Source organism: Denticeps clupeoides, chromosome 9, assembly GCF_900700375.1.
Source record: "Denticeps clupeoides chromosome 9, fDenClu1.1, whole genome shotgun sequence".
In the NCBI taxonomy this organism is placed as follows: Eukaryota; Metazoa; Chordata; class Actinopteri; order Clupeiformes; family Denticipitidae; genus Denticeps; species Denticeps clupeoides.
In genome coordinates, this window is record NC_041715.1 from 8565699 (window position 1) to 8592320 (window position 26622).

Sequence of the window (26622 nt, forward strand, 5' to 3'; positions counted from 1 at the left end):
AGACTAAATCAGCTTTGTTAAACAGAAGGCCAGCAGTCATGGACAGTGAGTGTTTTATACGTTTTAAATGAAGTATCTTTCTCCAGTTGCTCTCTTGCTTCCGTAGAAGAAAAGAAATAATGATTATTATGGAGTAAATACGATACGCTCATCCAGCTCGTGTTGATCTGAATTAATTTTTAGTTTCTATCCAGTAATGTCCCAGTAGTACAATGTCTTATATTCAGAAATCTTCCAGGTGACCTGCCACCCGCAGAACCAGTGATTGTCTAGAATGATCCATGACAGAAGGTCGAGTCCACCAGTTTGGTTATAAATTCTGTAATACTCACCGCCATTTAGTTACAGGCTGGTGAATACTGGAGGACAAAATGTTATTCACATGAGCCCAGTGCCACCTCCAAAGCACAGTAGCCCACAGTCTCAGTGTCCTGTTTTTGCCAGTTCGTCAGTCGTGCCCATTTACCTGCTATGAAGTCATCCCCCTGTTCCCACAGGCGTCTGCAGAACACCTAATACCTCTGGAGGAAATGCCGAGGAATTACAGGTCATCCATATGTTGGGGTTGAGGGGCGGGTCTGAACGCCATATCAGAAAATCTGACGAGTGAAGTCATCAGTTACTCTACCTGTAGAACATGAGGGTTTTTTTTTTTTTTCTTTTTCTCCTCTTTCCTCCAAAAGAAGCACAAGGCCTGATTTGTGTTCTTGTGGAAAAAGTGAAAGGGGAGTGGTGTAATGAGAACAGGGTTGCGCTGAAAAACAGGAAAGGGCCGAGATGTTCACACAACATCTGGTTCTGCTTCTCATTGTACACTTACAAACCTTCCCAATAAACCATTGGTGACATTCAACATCAACAACATCTTACCCGTCCGTCATGCAAGGGTGTCCTCTGTCCCTGCTGAAGAAGGAAAAAAAAAAAAAAAAAAAAAAAAGCACAGCTGGTTCCTAGGTGGTTTTTAATGACCTTAGCTGTTACACAGGTAGGAAAAAACAACATGCAACCAACATACATACAAAGTCAGCCATAACTGGTTTTTAATAGTCTTAGCTGGTAGGACCAGTAAAACCAGAAGGAAAACAACTTATGCTTGTCAAAGCAGGTTGTAGCTGGTATGACAAATGTAGAAAAACATTCTTTAAGCTGGTTAAGATAGTTGGTTCACCAGCTTTACCCCCTTGACGTTTTTTTTTTTTTTCGTCTAAGGGGTGCGTAAGTTCACGGACCCAGAACTGTACTGCACAAAGCGGCTCTGAATGGATCATATCGCTCGATCAAATCGCATAAGCACCAATTCACCCGGAGCACCTCTGACAGGCCTGCAGCGTGTCCTCTCACAGAGATGATGGGTTTCCATGGCAATGCAGCAGCAGACAGGGGTTAGTAATGAACGTGCTTTTCTCATGCACACCTTTTTACCCGAATAGAACAGTGGACAGGGCAGCGTCCCTTTTAATGACCGCCCATTACAAAAAGAGCCCTTAAAGTGTCTGTGGCACTGTGTGCACAAGTGACTCGGTGTGTGGTGAAAAACAAACTGAGGGCTGCACTGAACAGCCACAAAGTGGGGCTCAGTGCAAGTTTAACAGGGCCGATAAGTAGGGCTGCATTAAACTGGGACAAGGATGTGTGTGCTTAGAACAATGCTGCACAATGAAGGAAAAAGCCGTGCATTTCATAAAAAGTGGACACAACAAAGGCAACTGCAACATACATCCGAGGACAAAAAAAATACAGCAGAGCCCATCGTATTGAAAATAAATAAATCTTTATTAAAGATTTGCTTTAGAGATTATCCCTCATGTATCCCAGGTGACAAGTTATAGTCCCTTTGTAAAGCATTTCATTAGCGCACATAATCTTAAATCATAAATCAGTTAGTATTAGAAATCACTTATTTAAAAAAAAAAAAAAAAATTAAAGAAATAAGGAAAATGAGCCTCTGTCTCCATGTACAAGGGGGGTGCAGTACAACCTCGTAGATAACACTTAAAATCATCTCCCATGTTAAAAAAAAAAAAAAAAAAAAAGTAGTGCTTACAGAAAAGATGGGGAATACATCAATAAGGAATGTGCTTTAGACAGATTTTTTACACACATAAATACGACAAAACAGGACAAGTCTGCATGATGGAAGAGGGGAAAAGGGCGTGGCACACACCTAATAACAGTAGTTGCTATTGATCAGTTCAAGTCGAAAGTGAAATGTAAAGTATTGCACAGTTAGGTCCTCACAGAGGTTGCATTAGAAGAGAATCTAATTACAGTAGACATATCACCTATACACACACACTCTCAGAGATCTGCACATCCAACCACTGTCTATTCAGGCTTGTTCATATTTCCCAGACAGACATGCACTCGGGCCCACAGCACATACTTAACCACCACCCTAAAAAGAAACACGTTCCTCCGGTACCACCACGCCGGGTTCAGGCAGGTCGCCTCGTCCCACCGGGGACGTGTTAAAGTCAGACGGCTGAGAGTAGCTCGTGCACAGCAGAACTGGAGTCTCGCGTTGCCCCAGGGAGGAGGAGGGGGGGGTTGGGTCTCTGACTCAGACACAGTGGGGGGAGAGGACGGGTGGAGTTGGTTCTCAGTGCAGGCTTCAACAGTGTTCAAAGCGACTCTTTCACAGGGTTCTCCTTTGCAAAAGGGGGGAGGGGGAACGTGCGTCAGTGACTGGTTTGATGGATTGTTGAACAAAAAAAATATTCTTTTTCCACCTTCAATACATCAGACGTCTAGCAGCACGACGCTCTAATAATCCCAACATTTGCTTGCGTCATGCATCACCTTGGCTTAATTAGCAACAAATGGCATTCAGTTCACAATAAGAGAGACGTGGCATTGAACAGTTTGGGGGCTGGCTGGGGGCAGAACTGGTCTTATCTACTTCATTCTTCGGTAACGGCAAAGCAGCCAGTAAAAATGTGCACTAATAAAGTGAATGCCCCAACTTTATTATACATTATTATCCCAATAAATATCCAAGTGACATCAAGCGCATATCACTTGTATTTATAGATTATGGAAAATATTTTATAGACCCTTGATCTAGGTTTAATAATTACTAAGATCTGATATTTTCATTTGGAATAAGTACGTTCGTTCATGTCAGCCATTTGTAGCCAGCCAGACAGGCAGGCAGGCAGACGGACAGATCCATAGATGGATAGATTATAGAATTTAAACAGCTCAGAGAATGGCCTCAAGATAACAGAGTTGTGAGGAGACACACTGTCTTCTTCTCTTTATATCTATCTATCTATCTATATATATATATATATATATAAAAAATCAGCACCAACTTAACAAGGCTGAGAAGTAGGGCTGCATTAGTTGCATTAATGATCGTGTATGACAGAGAAATTAAATTCCAGTGCTCATCACACATCAGGCCCATGGTTAGGATTAGGGGGTCTAAAAAACGAACTTGCTCCGAAAGTTTAAAATTGTGGTGCCCCGACTTTAAATATGGACACACAGGGACCACAAATGGGGAAAAAAAGGTTTCTGTATGCTAGAGGCAAGATCATGTCACATTAACATACAGGCCAATCAAAGAGGCTGCCACAAACTTGTAAGTGAAGTGAAGTAAACTCAGGCTTTTGCACAGTGCATTTACCCTGTGGTATTAAAGGCTGGTTAAGTGTGGAGCCTCAGCCTGCACCGACAAATCGAAAGATCTTAATGAAAGATAATAGCTTTGGGCATTACAGTAATAGGACAGGGGACTGCAAAAAATTAAGCACAAGTTGTTTTTGTGTGTATACCTCCTCCTCTGCAAATCCACAGGCACTCTTCAAAGTGGTTGTTCCCTTGGTGTCACAGGAGACCTCCGGGGAGACACAGCAGCCAAGAGCTCGTTTACAATCTCTTTCCGGATTTCATCAGCAATGCTGTCTCGAATCTGAAACAGGAGTCAAGGCAAGATGAAAGATGAAAGAAGGTAGGCGGGCAGGTCACGATGATTAATACAGAACAGAACGTCGGTAGGACGGACCCCCCCTTCTCACCACATAGACTGGACCTGCGTGGCGATATCATGTAAACACACAGTGGAGTTAAAAGTGAAGCCAACGTTGCCAGGAACAGCCTGTACCACGGGGTGTCAAACACACACACACTGACACACAGGCTGGGAACATCTCACTCACAACACGTGAAGGCCCGCCAAACCATGACATCATTCCACAGAGAAACACACAGTAGCATCCAGGACCCACCAACGTAAAATCATTTCCAAGTTTCCTTACAGAAAAAAAAAAAGCCTAGGACATTGCCAGGTCTGAATCTGGCAAATGTAGAAGCACATCAGTCAGTCTGGAACATATAATCATTTTCATATTTTCAACTGAAGGAGAAACCCATTTTGCTCTGTTTCTGTTACTCCGGTAAAGTTGTTTTCTATGTAAATCCAATAGAGTGATGGTACGTGGTGGTTCATGTTCGATTTCCTCAAACTTGCTTTAACAAAACAAGACTTGCTCAGTTGGGAAAAGTAGACTGGGGATAAACATTTGATCTATTGATGGGCTTTTGTAATCAATAGAGGTCATTTTTATTAGCTGAAATTGGTCAAACTGAAAAAATATATCAACCATTCCGTGCCTGCACTGCAGGATATGGGTTTAGACGGTTTGTTTAGAGTTGAATAAGTAAAACCAGAATTCCCCCCAACAGCCATGAGTGTGTTTCTTCACCAACTGACAAGATAAACAAACAGTCAGGAAAAGTCACCATGTCGTCGGTCCTTTCTCTCACCTCCTTGATCAGTGTCTGCAGTTGGGGGTTATCTGCAGCTCTATCAGCACCACCAGCAGCAGGGCCTCTATCACCTTCACCCTCAGGGGAGGTCATCGTCTCTTCCCTGTCTGAAGCAGTCGGCTGTGGGCTGTCCACACCAGGCCGCGGAGGGATGGCCGGGGTCAGGGAGAGAGTGGATCGGAAAAGGCCTCCCCTCTGCTCTGAAGAACGCTCCGACGTCCTCCGCATCCTGACTGGGCTGGCGGACCGTGAAGAGAGGCCAGACCTGGGCGTGCTGGCCACACTGACACTCCCATCATAGCCCAGCTCTGACTGCAGGTACAGCTGTTCCCTCAGGAGGTCAGACACCTGCAGACAAAACCAGGTGAGAGGGTCGTCCGGGCACAAACCGGTCACCCGTACACACAAACTCCAAGTAATGACAAATTCCCACCTACGTGCTTAAAGTCGGATGCATTCAACTCTCACAGGAATGATACTCACCAGCTCCATGGCCCTCACGCCAGATTCATTAGACAGACTGTCCATACTGTGACCCTGTGTGTAAGACAAACAGAGAATATCGAACCTGGAACGGATTAATTAGGCTAAATAAGGGCAACATATGGAATATGAATGCTTATGTTATCTCCTTGTTAGTATAGTGGTGAGTATCCCCCGCCTGTTCTATTTCCGATGTAATGGGAAGCTTGCTCGAATCCCGAACCACTGAGGTGCCACCGAGCAAAGTACACACTGCTCCCCCGGCGCCTTTCATGGCTGCCCACTGCTCCCTCAGGGCATGGGTTAAACGCAGACACCACATTTCACTGCGCATTGGGTGCTGTGCTGTAGTGTGTCACATGTGGCTACCAATCGCTTTAACATTCCTGTGTTACCATTAATGACATTTACATTTACAGCATTTATCCAGAGCAACTTACAATCAGTAGTTGCAGGGACATTCCCCCCCCTGGAGGCTACTACCAACCTGCATCTGACACACTGAAACTAAATCTCAAATTTTGGCTGATTCGATTTAGTATGATCATTTTTTTGTCACTCAATATAAACATGTTTCAGTTCCATGAAGGGACACTCAAACAGTCCGTGAAACATTAAGAGACATTAAGCTTTGTTTAAAGAAACATGTGTGAAGTGTGCTTGTTGTGGTGCTTTCGTGCATGCGAGTCCATTCCCACTGGAATCTGACATTGGCAACACGAGAACATAAGAAAAGCATTTAAGCTGCTGTGAGTGCACCCACTGACCATGGGGTGGCGGCAGATGCCTGGGTGCTGAACGGAACGCAGCTGCTCGCTCAGAAAGTGCAGGCGTTCCTCCAGCTGCAGCTCCAGCTCCTGCAGTTCCTGCCTGACTTCAGCACGAAGACGCTGCAACTGCTCCGCCTCCCGCCTGGGATGCACAAGGGGGCGAGCGAGAGTGAGTGAGAGAGAGAGAAAAACAAGGCGGCCAGCATAGGGAACATTAAGTAGCGACCGCAGAACTACAGCAGTCTGTGCTATCAGGAACTGAATGTTCTTTTTCGCTCGCTCTTGCTGCACAACGGATCTTAAACAAAAACATGCCTCTGTATGGTTGGGAAAAGCACGCGCTGGTGGCACCATCATAAATTCCACGTGTCGCACATTTGGTGGCATTACATATACAAAGTCAGCATGACTTATGATGTGCAGGGCCGAACTGTGGGCATAAAAATGAAGTACTGGGCCAAGGAGCGAGACTCACTTCTCCTCATGACTTAGGTGCTGGTACACCTGAGACTGCTGTCTCATCAGAGCCAACTCTATATCCATCATCTGCCTGCGGAACACGATCAGACTCTTCCTTCTCAACTGCAGCTCCTAAGTGAATTGAGTGAAAAGGAAATTGATTTACATTTACAGCATTTATCAGACACCCTTATCCAGAGCGACTTACAATCAGTAGTTACAGGGACAGTCCCCCCCCTGGAGCAACTTAGGGTTAAGTGTCTTACTCAGGGACACGATGGTAGTGAGTGGGATTTGAACCTGGGCCTCCTGGTTCATAGATGAGCGTCTTTCCCACTAGGCTACTAGTGGGTAAGACAAAGGCTACTTTCAAGGTTGCAGCCGTTAACCCCCCAAAGCTGACATGAGAAGACGGTCAAGACCCTTTTCCCTTGGAAGCGGTACCTCATAAAGTGGCTGAAGAGACCTCTGGGGACTGTAGGTTCCACATGGGCTCTCTTCTCCTGGGACTGAGGAACTCTGCCCGGACAATGACCAAAAAAAAAAGAAAAGAGAGATCCCATTAATCCCATAATGCTCGACCTCAGGCTAGGGCAAGAACATGCAATATCGATCATGTGCGCGTGAGTGTGTGTTTAATGTCTGGGTGGGAAAACAAAGCAAACAAAATTGGAAACGTTCTACCAGCATTTGCAGAGGTGGGTAAAGTAAGCATCCCTGACGCTATGTCAGTCAAGTACTGCACTGCTCCGGGGCAAAAAGGGCGCGACCCCAGCTGTGTTTGCTGTGCTCACCTGAGACAGGTTCTGCACCGCCCCCCTGATCTCGTGCAGCACACGTCTCAGCTGCATCTCTGTGCTGGAGGGTGCTGAAGAGGGCGCTGGCTCGTGGGGCAAGGGGTAGGAGGCGGGGCCTGGGTACGGGAGGCCATATGGGTGACCGTAGAGTCCGGCGGGGGCCACTGGTGGAGTGCTGTAAGACAGACTGTAGGGGGCGCTGTGGGTGTGCGGGAGCGTGCTGTGATGCAGGTGGGTCACTGAAGAGCTGAAAGGAGCAGCCGGATGCGGCTGGTGGTGGAGTGGATAATAGGCGGATCCGTAGGGTGGCTGAACGTAGGGGGCAGTGTGGGGCTCCGTGGAGCTCGGTGGCTGGGCGAAGTAGGCGTTATGAAGCGGTGCGGTAGAGGAAGCATTAGGAGGCGGATTGAAGTGGCCACTGAGGGACGACGAGAGGCTGTTGTAAGGAGACCCATAAGGGCTTTGGCTGTACGGCGAGACGAACTGGAGAGGACGGGGAAGTGGGGGCTTGGGCACGTGCGTGTGCTGGGTGAGGTTAGGCACACTCCAGGTACTCCAGGAGTGGCCCTCACCCAGAGGCCTTGCAGGCCAGTCCTGGGGAACACTGTACAGGGAGGTGGTGGAGCGGTTTAGGTGGGAGGGGAGATGCAGTGGGTAAGGGGGGAGTCTGCTGAACGGCCCGTCTGTCAGCTGCGGCTCAGCAGAGCCCGTCTCCACTGGACCACTGGAGTTTATGATAAGGGTGGAACGACAGCGACCGTCTCCGTCAGCCTCCTCATGTTGGACAGGATTTACATCTGCCTGCTCCTGATTTTCTGGCTCTGGAGTATAATGATATGAGAAGGCAGATCGGGTGCCTTGGCCCAACTCGATGTAAACAGATGAGACCATCCGGGTGGGATTTATCTGGGGATCGGGTAGGGAGCTGGACCGCTGGAATGGGTTCCTTTCCTGGACCCTGAGAAGGTCACGGGACTTCACCCAGACACGACCCAGACGTTCTTCGCACACTGAGGAGGACCTCAGCTGGGCTCGATGCAGGGCCACACGCACACGTTCTGAAGCGCTCATGCCACCGGCACCCATAGAAACTGCAGCTGCTGTGTGATGATCTGGAGAAGAACGGCGTTCCACAATCTCTGAATTGGAACCAGGCTCAAGAGCGAGGTCAATGTCAGTGGTAGGAACAGGACTGGTGTCAGAATTCTGGTCAGTGCCAAGTCCAACATCTGCCAGGCCAGGCTCTTGCTCGGTTACAGTTTCTGGAGTGGACCGGTTTTCAGTGGTGAGATCAGACTCGTCGGTAGAGCTCATTTGCAGGTCTCCAGTTTGGTGGGCATCATAACCAGGAATCTTCTCAGCTTCCTCGACTTGGGTCTGCCTTGTGGACTGCAGGCCCACGTCCAATGTTGGTGCCTCGGGACCGGTAGAGTTGGACACGTCTCCCACATTGGACGTTACAGTGGTCTCACTGTCACAGCTGTCTGAGCTGTCCTGCTCCTACACCGCAACACAGTGATAAAGATCAAAGCCTGCTGATTTTTTACAAAACCATTAACATGTTCAAAAATATTTGCGCGTATCACACTCTTGACGTCACTGCCAGCAATGCGAGATAAGCCAAATCATATGTAAACACATTACACCGCCGTGCCGTCTCACGATGACCAGCACCCGTACAGTCAACTCCTGGCTGGTCCAAGCGAACTCTTAAGTTCAGAAGGGTTTTTGCGAATACCTTCAAATTAGAAGAGGCATCAGTGGAGGGATCCTCTGCAAAGCCGCTGCTGTCTGACTGCTGGCTAGCCGTCCTCAGTAGTTGCTCTGGAGGCCGAAAGGGAGTTGTTAACATGTTAATTCTTGCAATTTATTTGGAATCCTAATTGCTTTTCTAGCTTGATTGTAAAATGGACCAAAATAATCCATACACTACTACTACTACTACTACTGCACGACGAAGGCAGCTGTCGACCCTAGCCAAAGGGAAAGAATATGTACTGGAATTATGGGAAGGTGTTGGGAGTATTGGCATGTTCATGCTGATGGCACCTTTTTTCTACTTTACAATTAATGGTCATAATTGACTAATGTAGGTGGTCCAACCAAGCCACTGCCATTGATGGATCGGTTCTATTCTAATGGTTTAATCCTATTTGATTTGTCACATGCTTGTCACCTGGCCTGAATCTATAGGTACATGTGATTGAAAATGGGGGGTGACTTTAGAAATGAAGATGTTCATAGTCAATTTGAAAATTTTATTTTTCAGGAGGGAATAAAATTGTTCATTAGCTGTACAAGTTCTACCCACCAAACTCAAAGCCACCACTAGAAGGAGGCCTTGCTACATGTTGCAAGCCAGGAGTTCCAGAACATTACTCTCAACAGTTTTGAATCCAGTCAGGCCATGTTTGTTTGTGGCACAGGATGCAAAAATGCAATTACGATATGCGGCATTCTTAGCTGCAGATTTCAATCCAGCATTAACTCAATAACGCCACAGAAGGCAGATGCAGACCACATGCTTTTCTCCTGAAATGGTGAAAAGCTTGCCTATCTATTGTTTCGGAACAGAGCGGAGGGAGCAGAGTGCTCTGAATTTAGCTGTTGACAAAAGCTTGCTTGTCAAAGTGGCTAAAATTGGAGGGCCGAACTAATTGAGGTCATGCCTTTAAACAAATAAATCAAATTCTTGATACTGGTTGCATCTGCTTTTGATTGTCCGTATAGAGAGGAACAAAAGACCCAGACAAGTTATATGAGGTTTTTAAGGGGGGAGATGACAGGGCACAGCTTACCACTGCCAGCTCTGGAGGTACTGCGAGTCCCAGGTTCATCTTCCTGCAACTAAATATCATTACAGACAGGAAAAAAAAAGTGGCATTAACGGCGTCATTAACCAGCGGATGACACCGAGACACAGACATGCATATTACAGAGCATCCTAAAAACATGTGCTGTAGGACTAATGTAACGAGTCTGCCAGGCCGACAAGAGCAAAAATAGCAAAACTATGCCAGGCCTGCTCTGTGCAGAAATACAGCGTTATAGAGCTAAAATAGAAGTGTACAAATATTGTTATTTACCTCGTCCATCTCAAATGAGTCCCGGGGCTGCAGAGAGTTGCGTAGGTGGTTGATGTGTGGGTTGGGGAGAAAGTTTGACGGCGGCTCCTTGTCGGGTGTAGAGGTGACAACTTCCTGGTTGACCTGTTCGCTGCCCATGTCGACCTCGCTGGCGCGGCTCGCGTTGACTTTCGGAGTCTTGTCCTCTCCGTTGAGCACGGTTTCTAATGCAGGGTCATGGTCGTCTTTCTGCATCGGCTCTTCGCTGTTCAGCACAGGAAGCTCGGTGGCCGTTCCATTGCGGTCCTCAATTTCAACTTCTATAGAGAGCTCAGTGCTACTCTGAAGAGCCTCTTCGGTTACTGTGGCCAGGGGGGGCGAGTCCTTCTTCCTGAAAGCCGGGCTGTCCGCCGGAGGGCTCCCAGAGTTCGGAGCACAGTCGCCTGAAGCAAGCAGGTTCTGCCTGCTGATGGTCTTTTTCAGAATTTTGGCAGCTGCAAGGGCCGGGCTGGGCTTCTTGTCAAGGTTGAGCTCCTTGGGGTCACTATCGCTGTTGCCAATCTTCTCCACTGGCAGGCCGGACACTTGGGAGTAGAGCGAAGAGAAAGCGTTGGCCACGGTGGTCAGAACCTCAATCTGGCGGAAACGACCTTTTGGGGAGCAACAGGAAGTTGAGTCAGACGGGATTATTCAGCATGAACAACGCCAGCGTCAATAACCTCAGCACAAGCTATGATTAATGGCAGAGGCAGGGCCTGATATTGGAACAAAGGAGGCATGTACAGTAGGCGCACTGACATGGGAGGACCACATCAACTCCTATTTAAACCTTACAGGCAGGGAGCAGGGTGGAGACAATAGCAGGAAGATCAATGTAATGTAGATATGGTCCTGAAGGGTGATGCTGAAGAAGGTCCAGCCCTGAAACCTACACTGGCGGGATACAGCGTGGCGCATTCAGTACGCCTCGGCATTTATCTCCCTTTCTGCAGGCTCTTCCTGTGCACGACTGCCTGACTCAGCACAAGGGCTGCAAGCTTCAGAGAAGCAACCGGAACAAAGAGGAACAGAGCAGGGGGGAACAAAAACCCAAAAAAGCACATTCTCCAGGAATTCTTCATTTCTCCCCCCACCAAGAGAGGAGGATATGTTCTATTACTGATTGTGTCCCCAAAGGGACAGTTTCTGAGAAGAAAAACAAGGCTTACATAACATAAGTCAACATGAGTCTTTGTGAGAAATGCACACCCGTTTCCAGTCGCGTTCGGTCTCAGGCCGTTGTGAAATGCCATTGGGTCTGGCAGTAGGAACACAGGCCTCCAGTTATGGTTATTACACAGAAGATAAAGATGTTAGCTAATCTAGCACTATTTCAATGTAAAAATGCAAAATTAAATCCACCATTAGGGACGGGCATTTAATTGAAAAATTATACTACAAAAACACAATGAGAATCTGTTCATGTACATATTTCCCTCCACACTGAGTGGTGTTTTTGTCATGTGATTCCGCCCCTTCCAACTTGCAACATGGAAGAAGACTCAATCCCCAAGCACCTTGATCACCCTGACAAAACACTACTGGCTATCATTTTTTTTCAGTCACATCTGAGATGGTGCTTTAAAAGAACTTGGACTCGCACGTTTTAACGTTAAAGCTAAAATGGGACCTTTTTTTCATAAGATTATTATAAATAGCTAGTTTACTAATTGCAGTAAGTAAAATGTTCCATTAGTCATGATACTGCTTGAAGGTCATGCCATCCATCCCTGCAACCACGTCTTGTGCACAACTCTTTTCACCCAGAGCGTTTTTCCTGAAGTTTGGGAACAACGAGGGCCCTGTGTGAGGAAGTTCACACGTCCCCCTCGGTCTCGTCCCGCTACTCCTTGTCCCTCTCCGGTTGATTTGCGGCAGCCGCTTTGTCCCTCCAATGCGGGCCACAAGAGCTATGCAAATGTAGGGCGGCGGAGGGGCCGGCAGCGAGCTGGCGGCCAAGAGGGAGCCGATGTGAGGGGAGAGCAGAATCAGGTCTGCCGCTCTGCCGCGGCCCGCCACAACACTGTGTACCCACAGCACACAAAGACCCTTTTGTGCGGCGATCCTATTCACTCGACAACCGGAGTCGCTCACATAAGAGTACTGAGTACAGGATGTGGATGTGCTTTTGAGGGGGTGGAAAGGGGAAATGAAGCCAAAACGACATGGAACGCGAGCGGGCCTTCGCACTGAAACCACTGTCTGGCGGTACGGTGTGTGATTAAGACCGCTTTGTTGGTTTTGTTTTAGCTCCACTAGCAGTGTTTTACTGTTATCATGGCGTGAACGGGCTTATCGAGATGCGTGTCCACTTGGCCTTACTTGTCAGGGCGAAGCTGGGATTCTCCAGCTCCATGCGCTGCATCTGGGCCTCCAGGTAGATTTTGATGTCGATGCCCTTGGCACCGGAGGCAGAGCTGAAGAAGCGCGAGGGAACCTTGTTGCCGATGCTCGGCTCCTCGCGACCGAAGCCCAGGTTGTACAGAATCTCCTCCGGGTCCTCCTCGTACAGGTCCAGCAGCTCTGACACGCTGGCAATTCACAAGCAGTGTTATGTTTTTATATGCACTATAACACTAAAATATTATACCCATATGTTTATATTGCTGCATTCAATCGATCTGCAATCATTTGGTTGTGCACATTAAAAAGCGCGTATATACACAGAGACAATGACATGCATTGTTCTTGATATGTGGTGACTTTTCTGCACGCTTTCTCAAAAATTGGTATAAATGGGTGAATTTAAGGTATTTAACCTTCTTTAGTATTTAACAGAGACACAATAGATTCTTTTAGATTTTACACACTTTCTTTTTGTTGACCAAGCTCAACTTCATCTAATCATACATGTGTGACGTTCTCAGAAGTTAACTTTGAACCCATTTTCAGGAATTCGTGGGAATTCAATTGTGTAAACCAAGATAAGCTTCAAATGTCCGTCTATTTTCCTCCTTGTCTTAATCTTAAAGTTCCACCTTGTTAAGTTACAGAACAGTTTGTCAAATTAAGAAAGCATGTATATGTAGGGTCCAATTTTGTTAATAGGGTGGAAAATCTAATTGAATAAATATATTTGAGGTCACTGAGCTTGGCCAAAACACACACACACACACACACTCCTCCTCCTCCTCCCCCCCATCCACCATTTATCCAATATGCAATGCAGGTAACAGGTCACATACACATATCCGTTAATTCAATACAACTAAATACAAAGTAAGAGCATTGTCTGGCTGAATATTTCATTCTAAATGGAGAATATCTTGCAAAATAGTCTGTATAACCATTTTAACCAAGGTCTGGAAGAGCCTAAATGTTGCTAGAATTCATTTAACAATGTTAACACGCCAAAGACCTGTGAAAATAACAATAAATATATATACACAGATATCAAACAAATGCCATTTCATCTATTTTGGCAAGCCGGCATGAATTAGGAAGAAGGAATAATCCACTCTGAGGTATGAAAAGGCTATTTGACGCTCACCTCGCAGCGGGTTATACCTTACTTCAACACGCCCCTCATACCTGGATACGGTGGTGTTGCTCTTGCCAGAGCCCGTGGAGTTCATGCTCCTGGCTTTTTGCCGGAATTGACTCCTCTTCTCCTGCGCGGGCATCCCATAGCTGTGGGGGGAGTACGGAGCACACGAGCGCTCAGTTTCGCTGCTGGACCACAGCAGTGGAAATGAGGGGGGTTAAGGAGGAAGTGCGAGCGCTGGCTTCGGGCATACTTACCACGTGGGCTCAGTCTTTGTGCCGTTGTGCTCGAGGTAATTGGCTGCGGAAGAGAAGGGGGTCAACGTGAAGGAGGGGCAGGCCTAAGTTTCACACGGACTGCTGAAAATGACACCTCTTTTGGTAACAATGCATCAGTGCAGCGCCCTTGGTTCCTTGAGCCTGCAGTGACGTCTGACTCCATCTCGGCGTTCGCCGCGAATCAAACCTAAATAAAATCACAACGGGGCTGGGGACCTTGCCCAAGAGTTCCGAGTTGGCCCTCAAAAGCACCGTTAAAAGGATCCGCGCTGTTCTCAGCGGCGGTGGAGCCGCGACAGGCTAGTCCCGACTCGCTTTCACGCTTGCGTGCCAGGCGGGGAGTGAAACCCGGCTCCCGATGACAGCAGCACAATGGAGGCCTGGACGTACAGGTTTCTCCTCTCTCCCATGCTGAGCTCAGACAGGTCAGCGCTTGGCCCGGAGCCGCTCCTCCTCCGCCATCCTGCCCACCCCGAGAGAGGGGGAACCTGCTGCGCAACCCGATACTAACATCATATGCTGTGGGTTCGACCAGCATCCATACAGTAACACAGCTGTAAGCTGGGAGTTCAACAGGCACAAATTCAGTTCATTAACTAAGTAAACTCAAATGTGGATGTAGGCGATGATGTAGGGTCCCGTATTTTGGGACCGTGACTCTACTGTCATAAAAATCCCATATGTGGGAAGGGGACGTGATTTCTGCTTCCTGTGCAAACGTGTGAGTCAAATTCACCAGCCACAAGTATTGCGAAAAAAAAAAAAATGCATTTCAATACAATTACATATTGTGTGTATTCAAAAAGTATTCTTTTTTTTTTTTTTTTTTTTACAGAATACATTACTGAGCACATTTAGTGTTCAGCCATTGCAAAATGTTTTGCCCAACCCTGTCCAACAACTCCATGGTTAAGCTATTTGTGCCACTTTCTGAATAAAGCATGGCAAGTTAACATGCACTGCGGCAACGTGAAACGCAAAATCTGGTGGAATGGAATGATGAGTAATCTGCAAAGTTATGTCAAACGCGCGGGTAATGTTGGTTAGACAAAAGCCTATCAGTCCCATCAGGTCCTTCAACCAAGTGAGAAAAATGTCACCAAAAATAGCCATGGAGAAAATAAACAAAAATAATAATAAAAAAAAAAAAAAAAACTGGCACGTATCCGGGTACTTTGCAATAATTAAAGCACTCACAGGAAGGGCACAGGCACTTACCCTCGGCTCCCAGGGATAAGTCATCTTCAAAGCTGCAGAAGTTCTTCAGGACTCCTGTAACAGACATGGAGACTCCTTCACCTTCTGACATGGTGAAGAATTCTGATGTGGAAACCAAGTAAAACCAGAATGGAGTGTGGAACAATAAAAAAAAAAAAAAAAAAAAAAAAGCTTGTACCGGTGTCACATTCCCAGGACGGTACAAAGCAAACGTTTACTCTGATCCGCCACGTCGAGACGTGCTTACGCTGTTAGCGGCTGGTGAACCGAAAAACTTTTTTTTTTTTTTTAACTTCTTTTTTTAAGTTGTTTTTTAGTCATTTTTATTCTGCCTGTCTTGTTTGTTCTCAGGCTGTGCTATGGGTGCAATCGCTCCAAAGTTCATGAGGTGTGGTGGCCCACACGTCACACACAGATAATCTTCTATGTCTTTGTCTAGTCTGCAGGCTGTATTGTGAAATCTTCAAAGCAAATCATGTCCCAGCATATGCATGGTGGCGACATGTACATTATGTCTATACAGGAATGTTTCCAAAAAATGGTATTTGTATTTGAATCCATGTTAACAAACAATTAATTCATTCATTGGAATCAACCATCAATCAGCGGTAAGTGACGGGTTTTTTCTATTATTATTTTTTATTTTTATTATAAAAAGACGAAGGTGGCATGCATTATCTCAAGAGAATATGGGTCTTGCCTGCGAAATAAGGGAGTATCTACAAACTACTGTGCAAATGTATACAAGGGAGCGGACACTCATCCAATTATCTTCCTAATCACAGACAGACAAAAAAAAAAAAAAAAGAAAAAGGTATCGATTTAATGAAATATTGATTTAGTTTTTGTGTCAATCTATTCAATCAGGTGAAGAGTAATGTTGAATTAAGTGTGGTCTTACACACGCAATCAAAAAAGATTTTATCCATACAGCTTAGAATCTTACAGCTGCATTTTAAAAGATTTTTAATGACCACAGTAATAAAATACATGACTGCGTATTGGAGAGTAACCCCTGCATCAAGGGATTCTAGCCAATAAAATTCTGCACCGCTCAGATATTAAGCATAAACAGTAGCTGCACCCTGGATTAATTGTGCAGCCCCACACTTTCACACAACATCATCCACAACGCACGCACGCGCGCACACACACACCACACTCGCGTGGTCATACGCACCCTTTGTCGGTGTGGCGCTCTGTTCGTCCAGAGAGGCCCCAAGAGGAGACCTGCAAAGGCAATACGGACACATCATCCCACTATCAGCCACCACACATCGCAGCGGCGCGCCCGGCGCGTGAGTAAATATAGCAGGAGCCACAATTTAAAATAAAAAAAAAAAAAAGTTTCCTCCAAAGTCGGTGGCGAGGCACTTACAAGACAGCGCAGCCGAGCCCTCCTGCCAGTTTCATCAAGACACCCGGAAAAATCCGCGAGAATCCGCCGGCGACAGCCGCTTCCAGACTAAGAATAACCTGGCCGCGCAGGCCGACGGGCGTCCGCCGTTTCACAATCCTGCCATATCTCTCCCGGAACGGGTCCACCGAGAGAGCGAGTCTCCCAGGCTGCAGATTCACGCGGCTCCTCGCACATGAAGGATGTTTGCCAGGCCGACTTGGCACGAGAAGCAAACGGGGAGGTTTTGCCAGATTCTGTATTGACACGGTGTAGAAGTTCTGATTGTCAACACCGGCGCATTTCCCGTCTGTTCCCCGCTTTTGTTTCGCCGTGGACGAGATGTTTACAGCCCTGGACGTCTAACCAAACACGGCCGTGGCACCGGGTGGAAAGTCAAACAAGCGGAGGACGCGAGGAGGCGGAGAGCGGCCGAGCACCGCACCTTCTGAACCGTCTCGGACGCTCGTCCCCGGTTAAGTGGAGGGCGCTCCGGAGAACGCGCGAGGGGTGGGGCGGGGTGGGGCAGTGGTGCTCGGATGACCTCGGCAACAGCAACGCATGACGACGTTCACCGCGTCATTATTCTGCATCCGTTTTCTGGTGCACACTGACGAACACGAACGGCGCGAGCCGCGTTTCGCGGGTTTTGTGGCAGAACGAGAATGGATTCTGGGCTCAGCACAGGCGACGCCGGTCGGTACGTTTAAATGCCTGAACAAGCGAGTACGTACTCGGTGATCCAGTGTCTACCTGCACAAAGAGGCTTCGGCTCTTGTCGCATCAGCGCGAGAGGATGAAGCTGCATTTCGGCTTCATAACGGCAGCCAAAAGCATTCATTCTCATTTCATGAATAGAATTGCTGATATTCATGGACACTTGTTCAATATTACGCTGTCCATCAAGGAGAAACGAAGGGTGGACATTAACAATATCACAGGTAAAAATATAAAATACACGGGTCATGTTGGATAAATCTAGCTCTTACGTATCGGACAAAAAAAAAAAATTATAATTTTACATCAACGTGTGACAACATCCATATTCGTGCAACCCACACTGCCAAACAATTAACATCAGGCGCTCGCATGACAATCCTGATGTTTGTTCAACATACACAGTGACACAATTTAAACAAGGAGGTCAAACGTCACTTGAGAGGCCCCTGGGGACAGAGCCACAAGTAGCACGTCACCAAGAATGTCACCAGGAAAATGTGCGTCTTTTCTCAGTGTTTATGAGAAGCCTTATTGCTCTCTGTGGTGTCTGTCAAAATGCAGTTTCTACTGATGTTCTACTGAACTGAACATTAAATATTTTATGGGCCATCCTACCTGCAGTCTTTGAGCCAGCTTGCAATTTTGATAGGTATGGGCCCTAAAAAGTGCAAAACAAAATGCATTAACACACAAAAATATAAAGATATAAGTAACTCTATATAAATTTTTTTTTTTTTTTAATACCTGACTCCTCAGACGGAGAGGGCTTCTCCTCCATGGGCTCTTCAGACAGCAGCAGCTCAGAGTCCTGCGACTCGGGGCCTTGCCAGGAGTCTCGGCTCTGGGCCCAGGCCCTCCTCTTCATGGCGGCCTTCCATGGGTGCTGCTGCGTGGTGGAGGACTCGCACTGCTCCATGGGGTCTGCTTTGTGGGACTCTACTGAGCGGAGCAAGCCACCTGCAGGACGGGGGCAGAGGCGACAGCTCGGCATCACATGACAGCTGCAGTCCGGCTCCGGAGAGGGTCAGGTGGAGTTCAGGCTCCGAGTACTGGGTTACATCACACGGCCAACCAATCACCTCTACACAAGTTCACCTTTTATCTCAGCCATGACAGCTGCAGACATGTCAGAACCACAATGCAAACAGAACATAGAGTGCTGCCCTACATAACTCCAACTGTTACAAAAAATAAAAAAAAAAGAAGGTCATAGAAACCTAACAAGGATGTCTCTGAAATCCAATAAAAGTGAACAAAGGACAAGAAACGCAAACCACAAGACACCAATAATACCACCAGATTCCTCCTGTCGACAAGTAAAAAGGTTGAATGAAGCACCGAGCGATCAGACAGAGGGATCCCGGTACGGACGGAGAAGTTTTTTTTTTTTTAAATATATATAAAAATTGCAGCAGGAAATGTCTGTTTAGTTGAAAGATTATGAGCTGGTGCAGGGTCTTTTCCTGTTTTGCATCTGCACATTTCTGAGGGGAATGGATGGATTTGTCATTCAAGCGCCTAACCTCGCTAAGGGCTTCCAAAAAGAACGTTATTATTAGCGTGTGTCTATTTCCAGAGACGTTTTCATAAAAAGCTGGAACGTTATTGTATATGCGGCAAAAGTGAGTTACTGAGCTGCCAGGGACTGGATGCAAACCAACATACCTGTCTGGAAGTAAACAATGACTTGCACCGATCGGTTCCAATGAACCCCACCCACTTCTGAATGAATGCAGTAAATCAAATCCACTCAAATGACGCGCGGTTGAACAAGGCAGAAGCTGGCATGCCCGCCACGTGCGACCCGTTCACATGTTCTCGATCAGGTAAGAGGCTGAGATGATGAAGAACTGCTCAACGTCGTGTTGAAGAGCTGCTATTCACGTCCACTAGCACCACTCCGCCTTTGCATTATTCTAAAGCGAAGCCTCTGCAAAGACAAAGGCTCGTGATTGAACAAAGTTGTGTTTCACTGAGACGCACTGAGCACCGTCCCCGCACACTGCTGTGCCCTGGGTGACGGGTTAAATGCAGAGGACACATTTCGTGCTGTGCATCACAATGACAAAAACAACTCACTTTCACATTTTTTCCCCACAAAATAACTCATTCCAAAATTAGCAATAAAACTGGCCGATAGAAGTCTAAAAGTACAAAAGTTTTGTGACAACTTATTTGCATGTTCATCCCTCCTGCTAGTCCTTCTTCTTAATGTTCCAATTTATGTGAACGGAAAAACGCATTTGAACATGAGATAAAATGATTGAGCCAGCCCTTTAATATTTAATACGTGGCGGGAACAATCTAGACAAAGTTAGACGGCGCCACCTTGAGCGTAGAGTGGTGCGTACGCGAAGACACGCAATTCGACCTACAGAGCATCTGCCTGCTTCAGTAAACACGCCCCAACCCCTGGACCCTGTCCATGCCGGACCCGCGACGCCCGGCCACCACCGTAACCACCGCGGATGGAGGCGCGTACGCCGCTTTAAACAGAAGCGGCGGAAGAGGTTAAACCCCAGATCCGGACAACACACACACACACACACACACACACACACACACACACACAGATGCTCTGGCGGCCATTCCTCCAGCATCTGTAGATAACATCCTGGTCCAGATACCCCATCGCTCTGCGCCGTTCCCAGCTGCCAAGCTCATGCGAAGCCGTTCCCGGTCCACGGGCACCACGCAAAACCGCCACAGGTGGACAAGCGATAACGAAACGTCCAACCAGCGGGGGGGCTCCAGCAGGGGAGCCCTCGGCTCACGGGCCCCCGAGGGGAAGCCATCGCTTGTGAGCCGAGACGTGTGTCGGAAGGCACCGAGCGGTGGAGAGAGAGAGAGAGAGAGAGAGCGGTTACATTATCCAGCGCCCTCGCCATCAAAGCCTTGTCGTCGGCGTCCATGGGAATGGGTCCATTCCCATCCTGCCCGGCCCCTTCCAGCTCTGCAGCTATTATTAAGAGCCTATAAACAGAAGCACGTGTCCGTCGCAACGCCTCGAGAGGAAAAAAAAAAAAAAAAAAAAAAAGGACTATTTTGGAGTGCCTGAGCGTACCCCCACACATGCCCCCGCCGCGACCCCTTTCCGACGGCTCCGGATGTTCCAGTTCCCACATCTCGTGCCAGATCGGAGCGGCCATCCGCCGTGACGGTCCGCACGTCTCGCGCATCATCCTTCGGTCAAAACAAGGCCTCCGCCGTCAATAATTACTCGACACGGCCCTAAAAATAGCCAGCGGAAACAGCAAGATCTGAGGCGGCACTAAAAAGCGGATCGCTGGTCCGACGGCTTCATCTGGAAGAGCCCGGTCCGAGGTTCCAACTGTGCCGGGCTATCGGTGTCCTGTCAATCGGCCTTCTTTTTGGGGGGGAAAAATCTAAATCGAAAAACGAATACGTTCATCGCGTTGGTTCAGTTGCTCCTTACCAGTTGTTGAACGGAAGCACTTGCCCGGGTGAACCTGGCACAACCGAGTCCAATCCATTGTGGCATTGTTTCACCGGGTGCTGGGTGAGTCATGAGGGCAAAAAACACACACACACACACACACACACACACACACACACCTTCCTGTACTCCACCCAAACACCCACCTACTGGGCGCCGAATCCAGGACCAGAGGAGGACCTTCACTTCTGGATCCCATCAGCACCGTCGAAAGAAACCAGAATCAAAGCTGCATCTCTCAGCCCAACGCAATTACGAAAGAGGAATGGCCTCTCGCCGTACCTCCAAAAAGCTCTGGGTCCCCCGGATCCTCTCAAACCGAGTCCATTATTTTGGACCTGACACGCTGCTTACAGGAACATCGCTTTCGTCGCAGCGCGACCCCGCTAAAGCCGGGAGGTCCTTCTTCCGCTTCGGTTTTAAACAAAGCGTGTCCAAGAACAAGACGTTTTGTTGGTTTTTTTTCCCTCACCGTAGCCTAAATCCAGAAATCTGGAGATCTCAAGTGGACGTTGTCGGCGTCTGGACGAGCCAGAGCTCCTCTGCCGTACGTCCCCCGTCCCCACAGCCGGTGACCGTTCTGCGTCTTTTACGCCATTTAGCAAGAAGAAAGCCAGGCGACGGCGAGGACTTGCCAAAGACGACAGACGGCCACTTAAGTAAAGCAGACCCGGATGGTCCCGTTTCTGGCGGGACGGTTCCTTATCTGAGCGTACCAACTATCAGCACAGCGAGACGCAGGCGGAAGAAATAACTTAAAACATGCATCATTAGAGGGTTGGCGTAATTCGGCAAACGTTTCGATGGTTCGTTCCAAACCTATAAGCAAGCGCTTGAAGATCATGTGAAAGAAAACTGGAATAAATCATTGAAGGGAATATGGCCGACCCCGCCGCCGTTCCCGAGGTGCGCCACCGCATTATCACAACACCGCTTAATCATTAGCCCCGGCCCGCACGCCGTTGCCCCGGGTTTCAATCCGAGCAACGCGACAAAAACAAACACGTGGAGACGGGGGCAGCGGTGGAGGCGTGGGGCCGTAAAGCTGGAGTTGCGAAAGTCATCAGTCATTTTCACGCGATTAACATGCGCGCCGGAACCCTCGACAACAGAACTACAGAGAATTCTAAAATATCATGTTCGTCACCTTCTTCTACAAACTACTGAAGGCATCTCAATCATAATCAAACATGCTGTATTTGCTGAAACAACTGCTAACCCCGTTTATATCCATGTACAGTACAGGCCAAAAGTTTGGACACACCTTCTCATTCAACGTGTTTTCTTTATTCTCATGACCATTTACGTTGGTAGATTCTCACTGAAGGCATCAAAACTATGAATGAACACGTGTGGAGTTATGTACTTAACAAAAAGTGGAGACCTGACCTCCACAGACACTGGACCTGAACCCAGTCGAGATGGTTTGGGGTGAGCTGGACCAGAGTGAAGGCAAAGGGGCCAACAAGTGCTCAACACCTCTGGGAACTCCTTCAAGACTGTTGGAGAACCATTTCAGGAGACGACCTCTTGAAGCTCATCGAGAGAATGCCAAGAGTGTGCAAAGCAGTAATCCGAGCAAAGAAACTAGAATATAAAACATGTTTTCAGTTATTTCACCTTTTTTTTTGTTAAGTACATAACTCCACATGTGTTCATTCATAGTTTTGATGCCTTCAGAGAGAATCTACCAACGTAAATGGTCATGAAAATAAAGAAAACACATTGAATGAGAAGGTGTGTCCAAACTTTTGTCCCGTACTGTACATATACACAAATAGGCCCAGAAAGAAAAGACAAGGTCTTCATAAAATCAAAAACATTTAATATTTAATAATTTAAAAAAAGTAGTATTTATAAAGTTTTACAAAATCTTACATTGATCAGCCCCCACCCCATTGAATCTTCCACATTTTAAAAAAAGATATTTGCAGTATTTCCTCCTCAAATCAGCCACAGCTACTTACCAAGCTGGTTCTTTCAATTACCAGCTAACACCATTAAAATCAAATTAGCCCCATTAAAATACAGTTGCAGCTTTGCTTAAACCCTGCAAAACATACGGATAACCAGCAAGACATACATTTTTCTTAGCTTGGCGTATGATGATCTTGGCCACCATGCCAGTAAAGCCAAATGTTGGCATGTTTGCATAAACTGCATGTAACTTTCTAAATGCAAAGCAACGTCTAATAATAGCGACATATTTGCAAGGGCCAAACACTGACGCACCAATAAACAAGCCGTCCCATTGGTCATGTTCAAAAGATGACGAGGACCAATCATCTCACAAAGAGTGATTATAGCTCAGTATATAATCTAACTGTGTTGGCACCATTTCTTTTTACGAACATTACGGCATTACAGTATACACGTTGTGGTCATAGTCGGCACTAGCCTGGTAGGTAACACACTCGCCTACGAACCAGATGACAACGTCGCGGGTTCAAACCCCACTTACCACCATGGTGTCCCTGAGCAAGACTCTTTTTCCCCCCTGAGTGTCTCCAGGGGGACGGTCCCTGAAACTTTGGCAAATGTCATACGCGTAAATGTATTCTGCGCTCTCACAGGAGTTGCATTCTGGGACGTATTCTATGTTGTCAACATCTGGATCTCCATTTCTCTTCTCCTTTAGTAGAGGCCACAACTTGTGTGTGTGTGTGTGTGTGTGTGCGCTTGACTGTGGGCTTATAGCCAACTTCATTTCCTGTGTCCAAAGCCGGAAGGTCTTCACATAGCCCTGAATGTGCAGAATTTTCCCCGGACTAAATTCAAAAGAATCCTACGAGGGCGCATGTTCCCTGGGACCTTTTAACCCCGCTGCTGAAGATAACTCACCAAGTCCCCTCGACCCGGCCTCATCTAACAGATTTCCTGCCTTCCTGTAGCCCCAAAGTTGCACTAGGCAACGCGATGATCGTACTTGAAACGCACTTGCGTGCAAACATAACTTTATAGACGAGGAACGGATTTGGGGGCTGCGTGGTGAGGCGTCGTGGCCTCACGCCTCCAAGGTTGTGAGTTCAAATCCCGGCTCGGGATTCCCGTGACACTGCGTAAGGACTAACCAGTCATGGAAATTGCGTGAGCGAGTAAATAAATAAAAACTAAAAACTAAAGCGTGACATTAATGCAATTACACTTGCCTTAGGGTCACCGTTTCTACAATCTGGGCAATTCACCCTGGCAATTCGTTAAAAGGTCATCGTGAACAATCACCCAGATTGTGGATCGGTAAGCAGCTTTGACGACACGTCCAGGGGCCGGACAGGAATGCCGTGGGTCATGTGACAGAACACGGATGCACCCGGAGGTCTGTTGGTACTGTAAACACGATGACCGATGGGGTGTGGGTGCTGGGCACCTCCGTAACATCAACAGGCATCAGAGGAGGAAGAGAAGTAGACGTAAACTAGCCTGAGTGCGCCTGGGTGTCCGGCAGCGCAGACGTTCGGCAGCATTAAACCAGCTTTTCCAGCAAGAAAACCGCACCAAAACTGTTTATATGGAACATGCGAATACATTTAGTTGATTAATAGCCAGACCTCAGGAACTGTAGCTATACCGAAATACACTGAAAAGTAGCTAAGGACATTTTTTCAATGAACTGGCCTGGAAAGGCCAGATTTGAAAGAAATCTGTAAAAAAAAAACAAAAAAAACAAATATCAATAAGGGATTATCTGTTAATTATTATGTGTTTTTCCTTATAGCAACAGTCCTTATTTAGATGGGAATAAAAAAATTTGCAAAGGAAATTGAAAACTAATCGTATGCACACCGAATGCCTCTCTCGCCAAATGAAAAGAAGACCAAAAGTAATCGGAACGTTCCCTAAAATGTCCAACCACGGGCCAGCGTGGCCGTGCGGCGTGATTACGGTAACGTCGCAAGTCATTAATAACGTGAATTAACGTGAATACGCGGGCCAGCGTGGTCGTGATTATGGTAACGTCGCAAGTCATTAATAACGTGAATTAACGTGAATACGCGGGACAGCGTGGTCGTGATTACCTGAACGTCGCATGTCATTAATAACGTGAATTAACGTGAATTAACGTGAATACGCGGGCCAGCGTGGTCGTGATTACGGTAACGTCGCAAGTCATTAATACCGTGAATTAACGTGAATACGCGGGACAGCGTGGTCGTGATTACCTGAACGTCGCATGTCATTAATAACGTGAATTAACGCGAATTGACGTGAATACGCGGGACAGCGTGGTCGTGATTACGGTAACGTCGTAAGTCATTAATAACGTGAATTAACGTGAATACGCGGGCCAGCGTGGTCGTGATTACGGTAACGTCGCAAGTCATTAATAACGTGAATTAACGTGAATTGATGTGAATACGCGGGCCAGCGTGGTCGTGATTACGGTAACGTCGCAAGTCATTAATAACGTGAATTAACGCGAATTGACGTGAATACGCGGGCCAGCGTGGTCGTGCGGGCGACGCACGGCGTGATTACGGTGATCGAATGTGATTATCGGCGCGCTGTCGTCACGTGTCCAGTCCTCTGGTGGGCGGGGCAAGTGGGCGCTAGGTGTCACGCGCTAATCTCAGTAAAAGAAAAATATACATAAAAGTTAGAAAGAACGCTTACACACACTTAAATCATACACACTAATATATACATATACATATCTCGTACTGTTTTGTATTGACAGTCGCACGCAATTCGCGTGACAAACGACGCCAAAGTAAACGGCTGGATGGCATCCAGGTGATAACAGCGTCATTCGCCCTCGGGACGGAATCACGGGCCAACGCCCTCCACGTACAGATGGTCGCCGTATGATGCCACGCCGTATGATCCGTGAATGTGAAAGTATATGTGAAAGAAGCACGTCGTCGTGGGAGGAGGTGTATGACCGGGTCTGTTTAGAATCGCGCGGCCCTCTGAAGAGTGGCGCACACGAGGCGAGAAGTGGGGTTAAAAAGAGAAAAGAAAAGCAAAGAAAAGAAAAGAAAAGTGACCCCAGCGTCGCACCCGTCACCGCAAACCGGGGTGCTGCGAACGACGGCGTCCAAAACGCGGCGTCCGCCAACAGATGACGACACGGACGTGTAAAAGTGTTTAAAAAAAAAAAAAAAAAAAGGTAAAAAACTAAATAAAAAAAGAAAGAAATGCTCACTCACCATAGTCCGCGTTCCCGCGGTGCGCGCTGGACGCCCGACACGCAGCGCAGCGCAGCGCTCCCCAAACTTCTCCCAAACTTCTTCCGCTTCCGGACGGAGAGTAAACGCGGCGGCCGCGGCGGGAGCGGCCCGCCCGTCCCGGAGCCTGCTGGAGGAAAGACAAAGTGCAGCCGCCCGGTTCTCTGGCTCGAGGCGAACAGGTTCGTCACGTTTGTCGGGGTCCGCTGCGGAACGCCATTTGCTGTTGGTTATGGAGACGTTTGGTTAAACGATGCGCACCCGAGGATCTCCAGGTTGCCCAGAACATCAACTTGTTCTTTCAAAATGTCCTTTCAAACGTGCGGTTCCAATATTAAAAGCCTCACAATGGCTCACCTGAGTCCTATTTTCATGGTACATGAGAAGTGATGTGATTGTCACATGTGATACACAGCAGCACAGCACACGGTGCACACAGTGAAATTTGTCCTCTGCATTTAACCCGTCACCCTGAGTGAGCAGTGGGCAGCCATGACAGGCCCCCGGGGAGCAGTGTG

At 47.5% G+C, this 26622-nt stretch overlaps 1 protein-coding gene across 4 annotated transcripts; it reads right to left on the minus strand.

Moving 5' to 3' along the window:
- Positions 1 to 1951: 1951 nt before the first annotated feature.
- itprid2 (ITPR interacting domain containing 2) lies at positions 1952 to 26258 on the minus strand. 4 transcript variants are annotated; one of them, XM_028991364.1, is made up of 19 exons: positions 26087 to 26255; positions 18227 to 18439; positions 18098 to 18140; positions 16547 to 16596; positions 15367 to 15420; positions 14128 to 14170; positions 13918 to 14016; positions 12709 to 12917; positions 10369 to 10997; positions 10081 to 10129; positions 9021 to 9106; positions 7280 to 8782; positions 6930 to 7004; positions 6502 to 6617; positions 6024 to 6168; positions 5257 to 5310; positions 4771 to 5121; positions 3780 to 3916; positions 1952 to 2645 (listed from the first exon to the last, which is right to left on the minus strand). In XM_028991364.1, exons 2-18 carry the CDS (start codon positions 18396 to 18398, stop codon positions 3809 to 3811), a joined length of 3786 nt encoding a protein of 1261 aa, XP_028847197.1. In that variant the 5' UTR covers positions 18399 to 18439; positions 26087 to 26255; the 3' UTR covers positions 1952 to 2645; positions 3780 to 3808. The 4 variants fall into 4 exon arrangements, with proteins under 4 accessions (XP_028847197.1, XP_028847196.1, XP_028847195.1 ...); XM_028991363.1 differs by having other exon boundaries at positions 1954 to 2648; positions 26087 to 26252; XM_028991362.1 differs by lacking the exon at positions 1952 to 2645 and having other exon boundaries at positions 3785 to 5121; positions 26087 to 26258.
- Positions 26259 to 26622: the final 364 nt, after the last annotated feature.

What these genes read in the sequence shown, in the direction of transcription:
- itprid2 (XM_028991362.1), bottom strand. Translation starts at nt 18,398, where the DNA reads ATGGAGCAGTGCGAGTCCTCCACCACGCAGCAGCACCCATGGAAGGCC. An exon ending in TACCTCCAGAGCTGGCAGTG is followed by an intron (nt 9,107 to 10,080) that starts GTAAGCTGTGCC and finishes TTCGGCCTCCAG; the next exon opens with AGCAACTACTGAGGACGGCT. An exon ending in ATGCCTCTTCTAATTTGAAG is followed by an intron (nt 8,783 to 9,020) that starts GTATTCGCAAAA and finishes GTTGCGGTGTAG; the next exon opens with GAGCAGGACAGCTCAGACAG.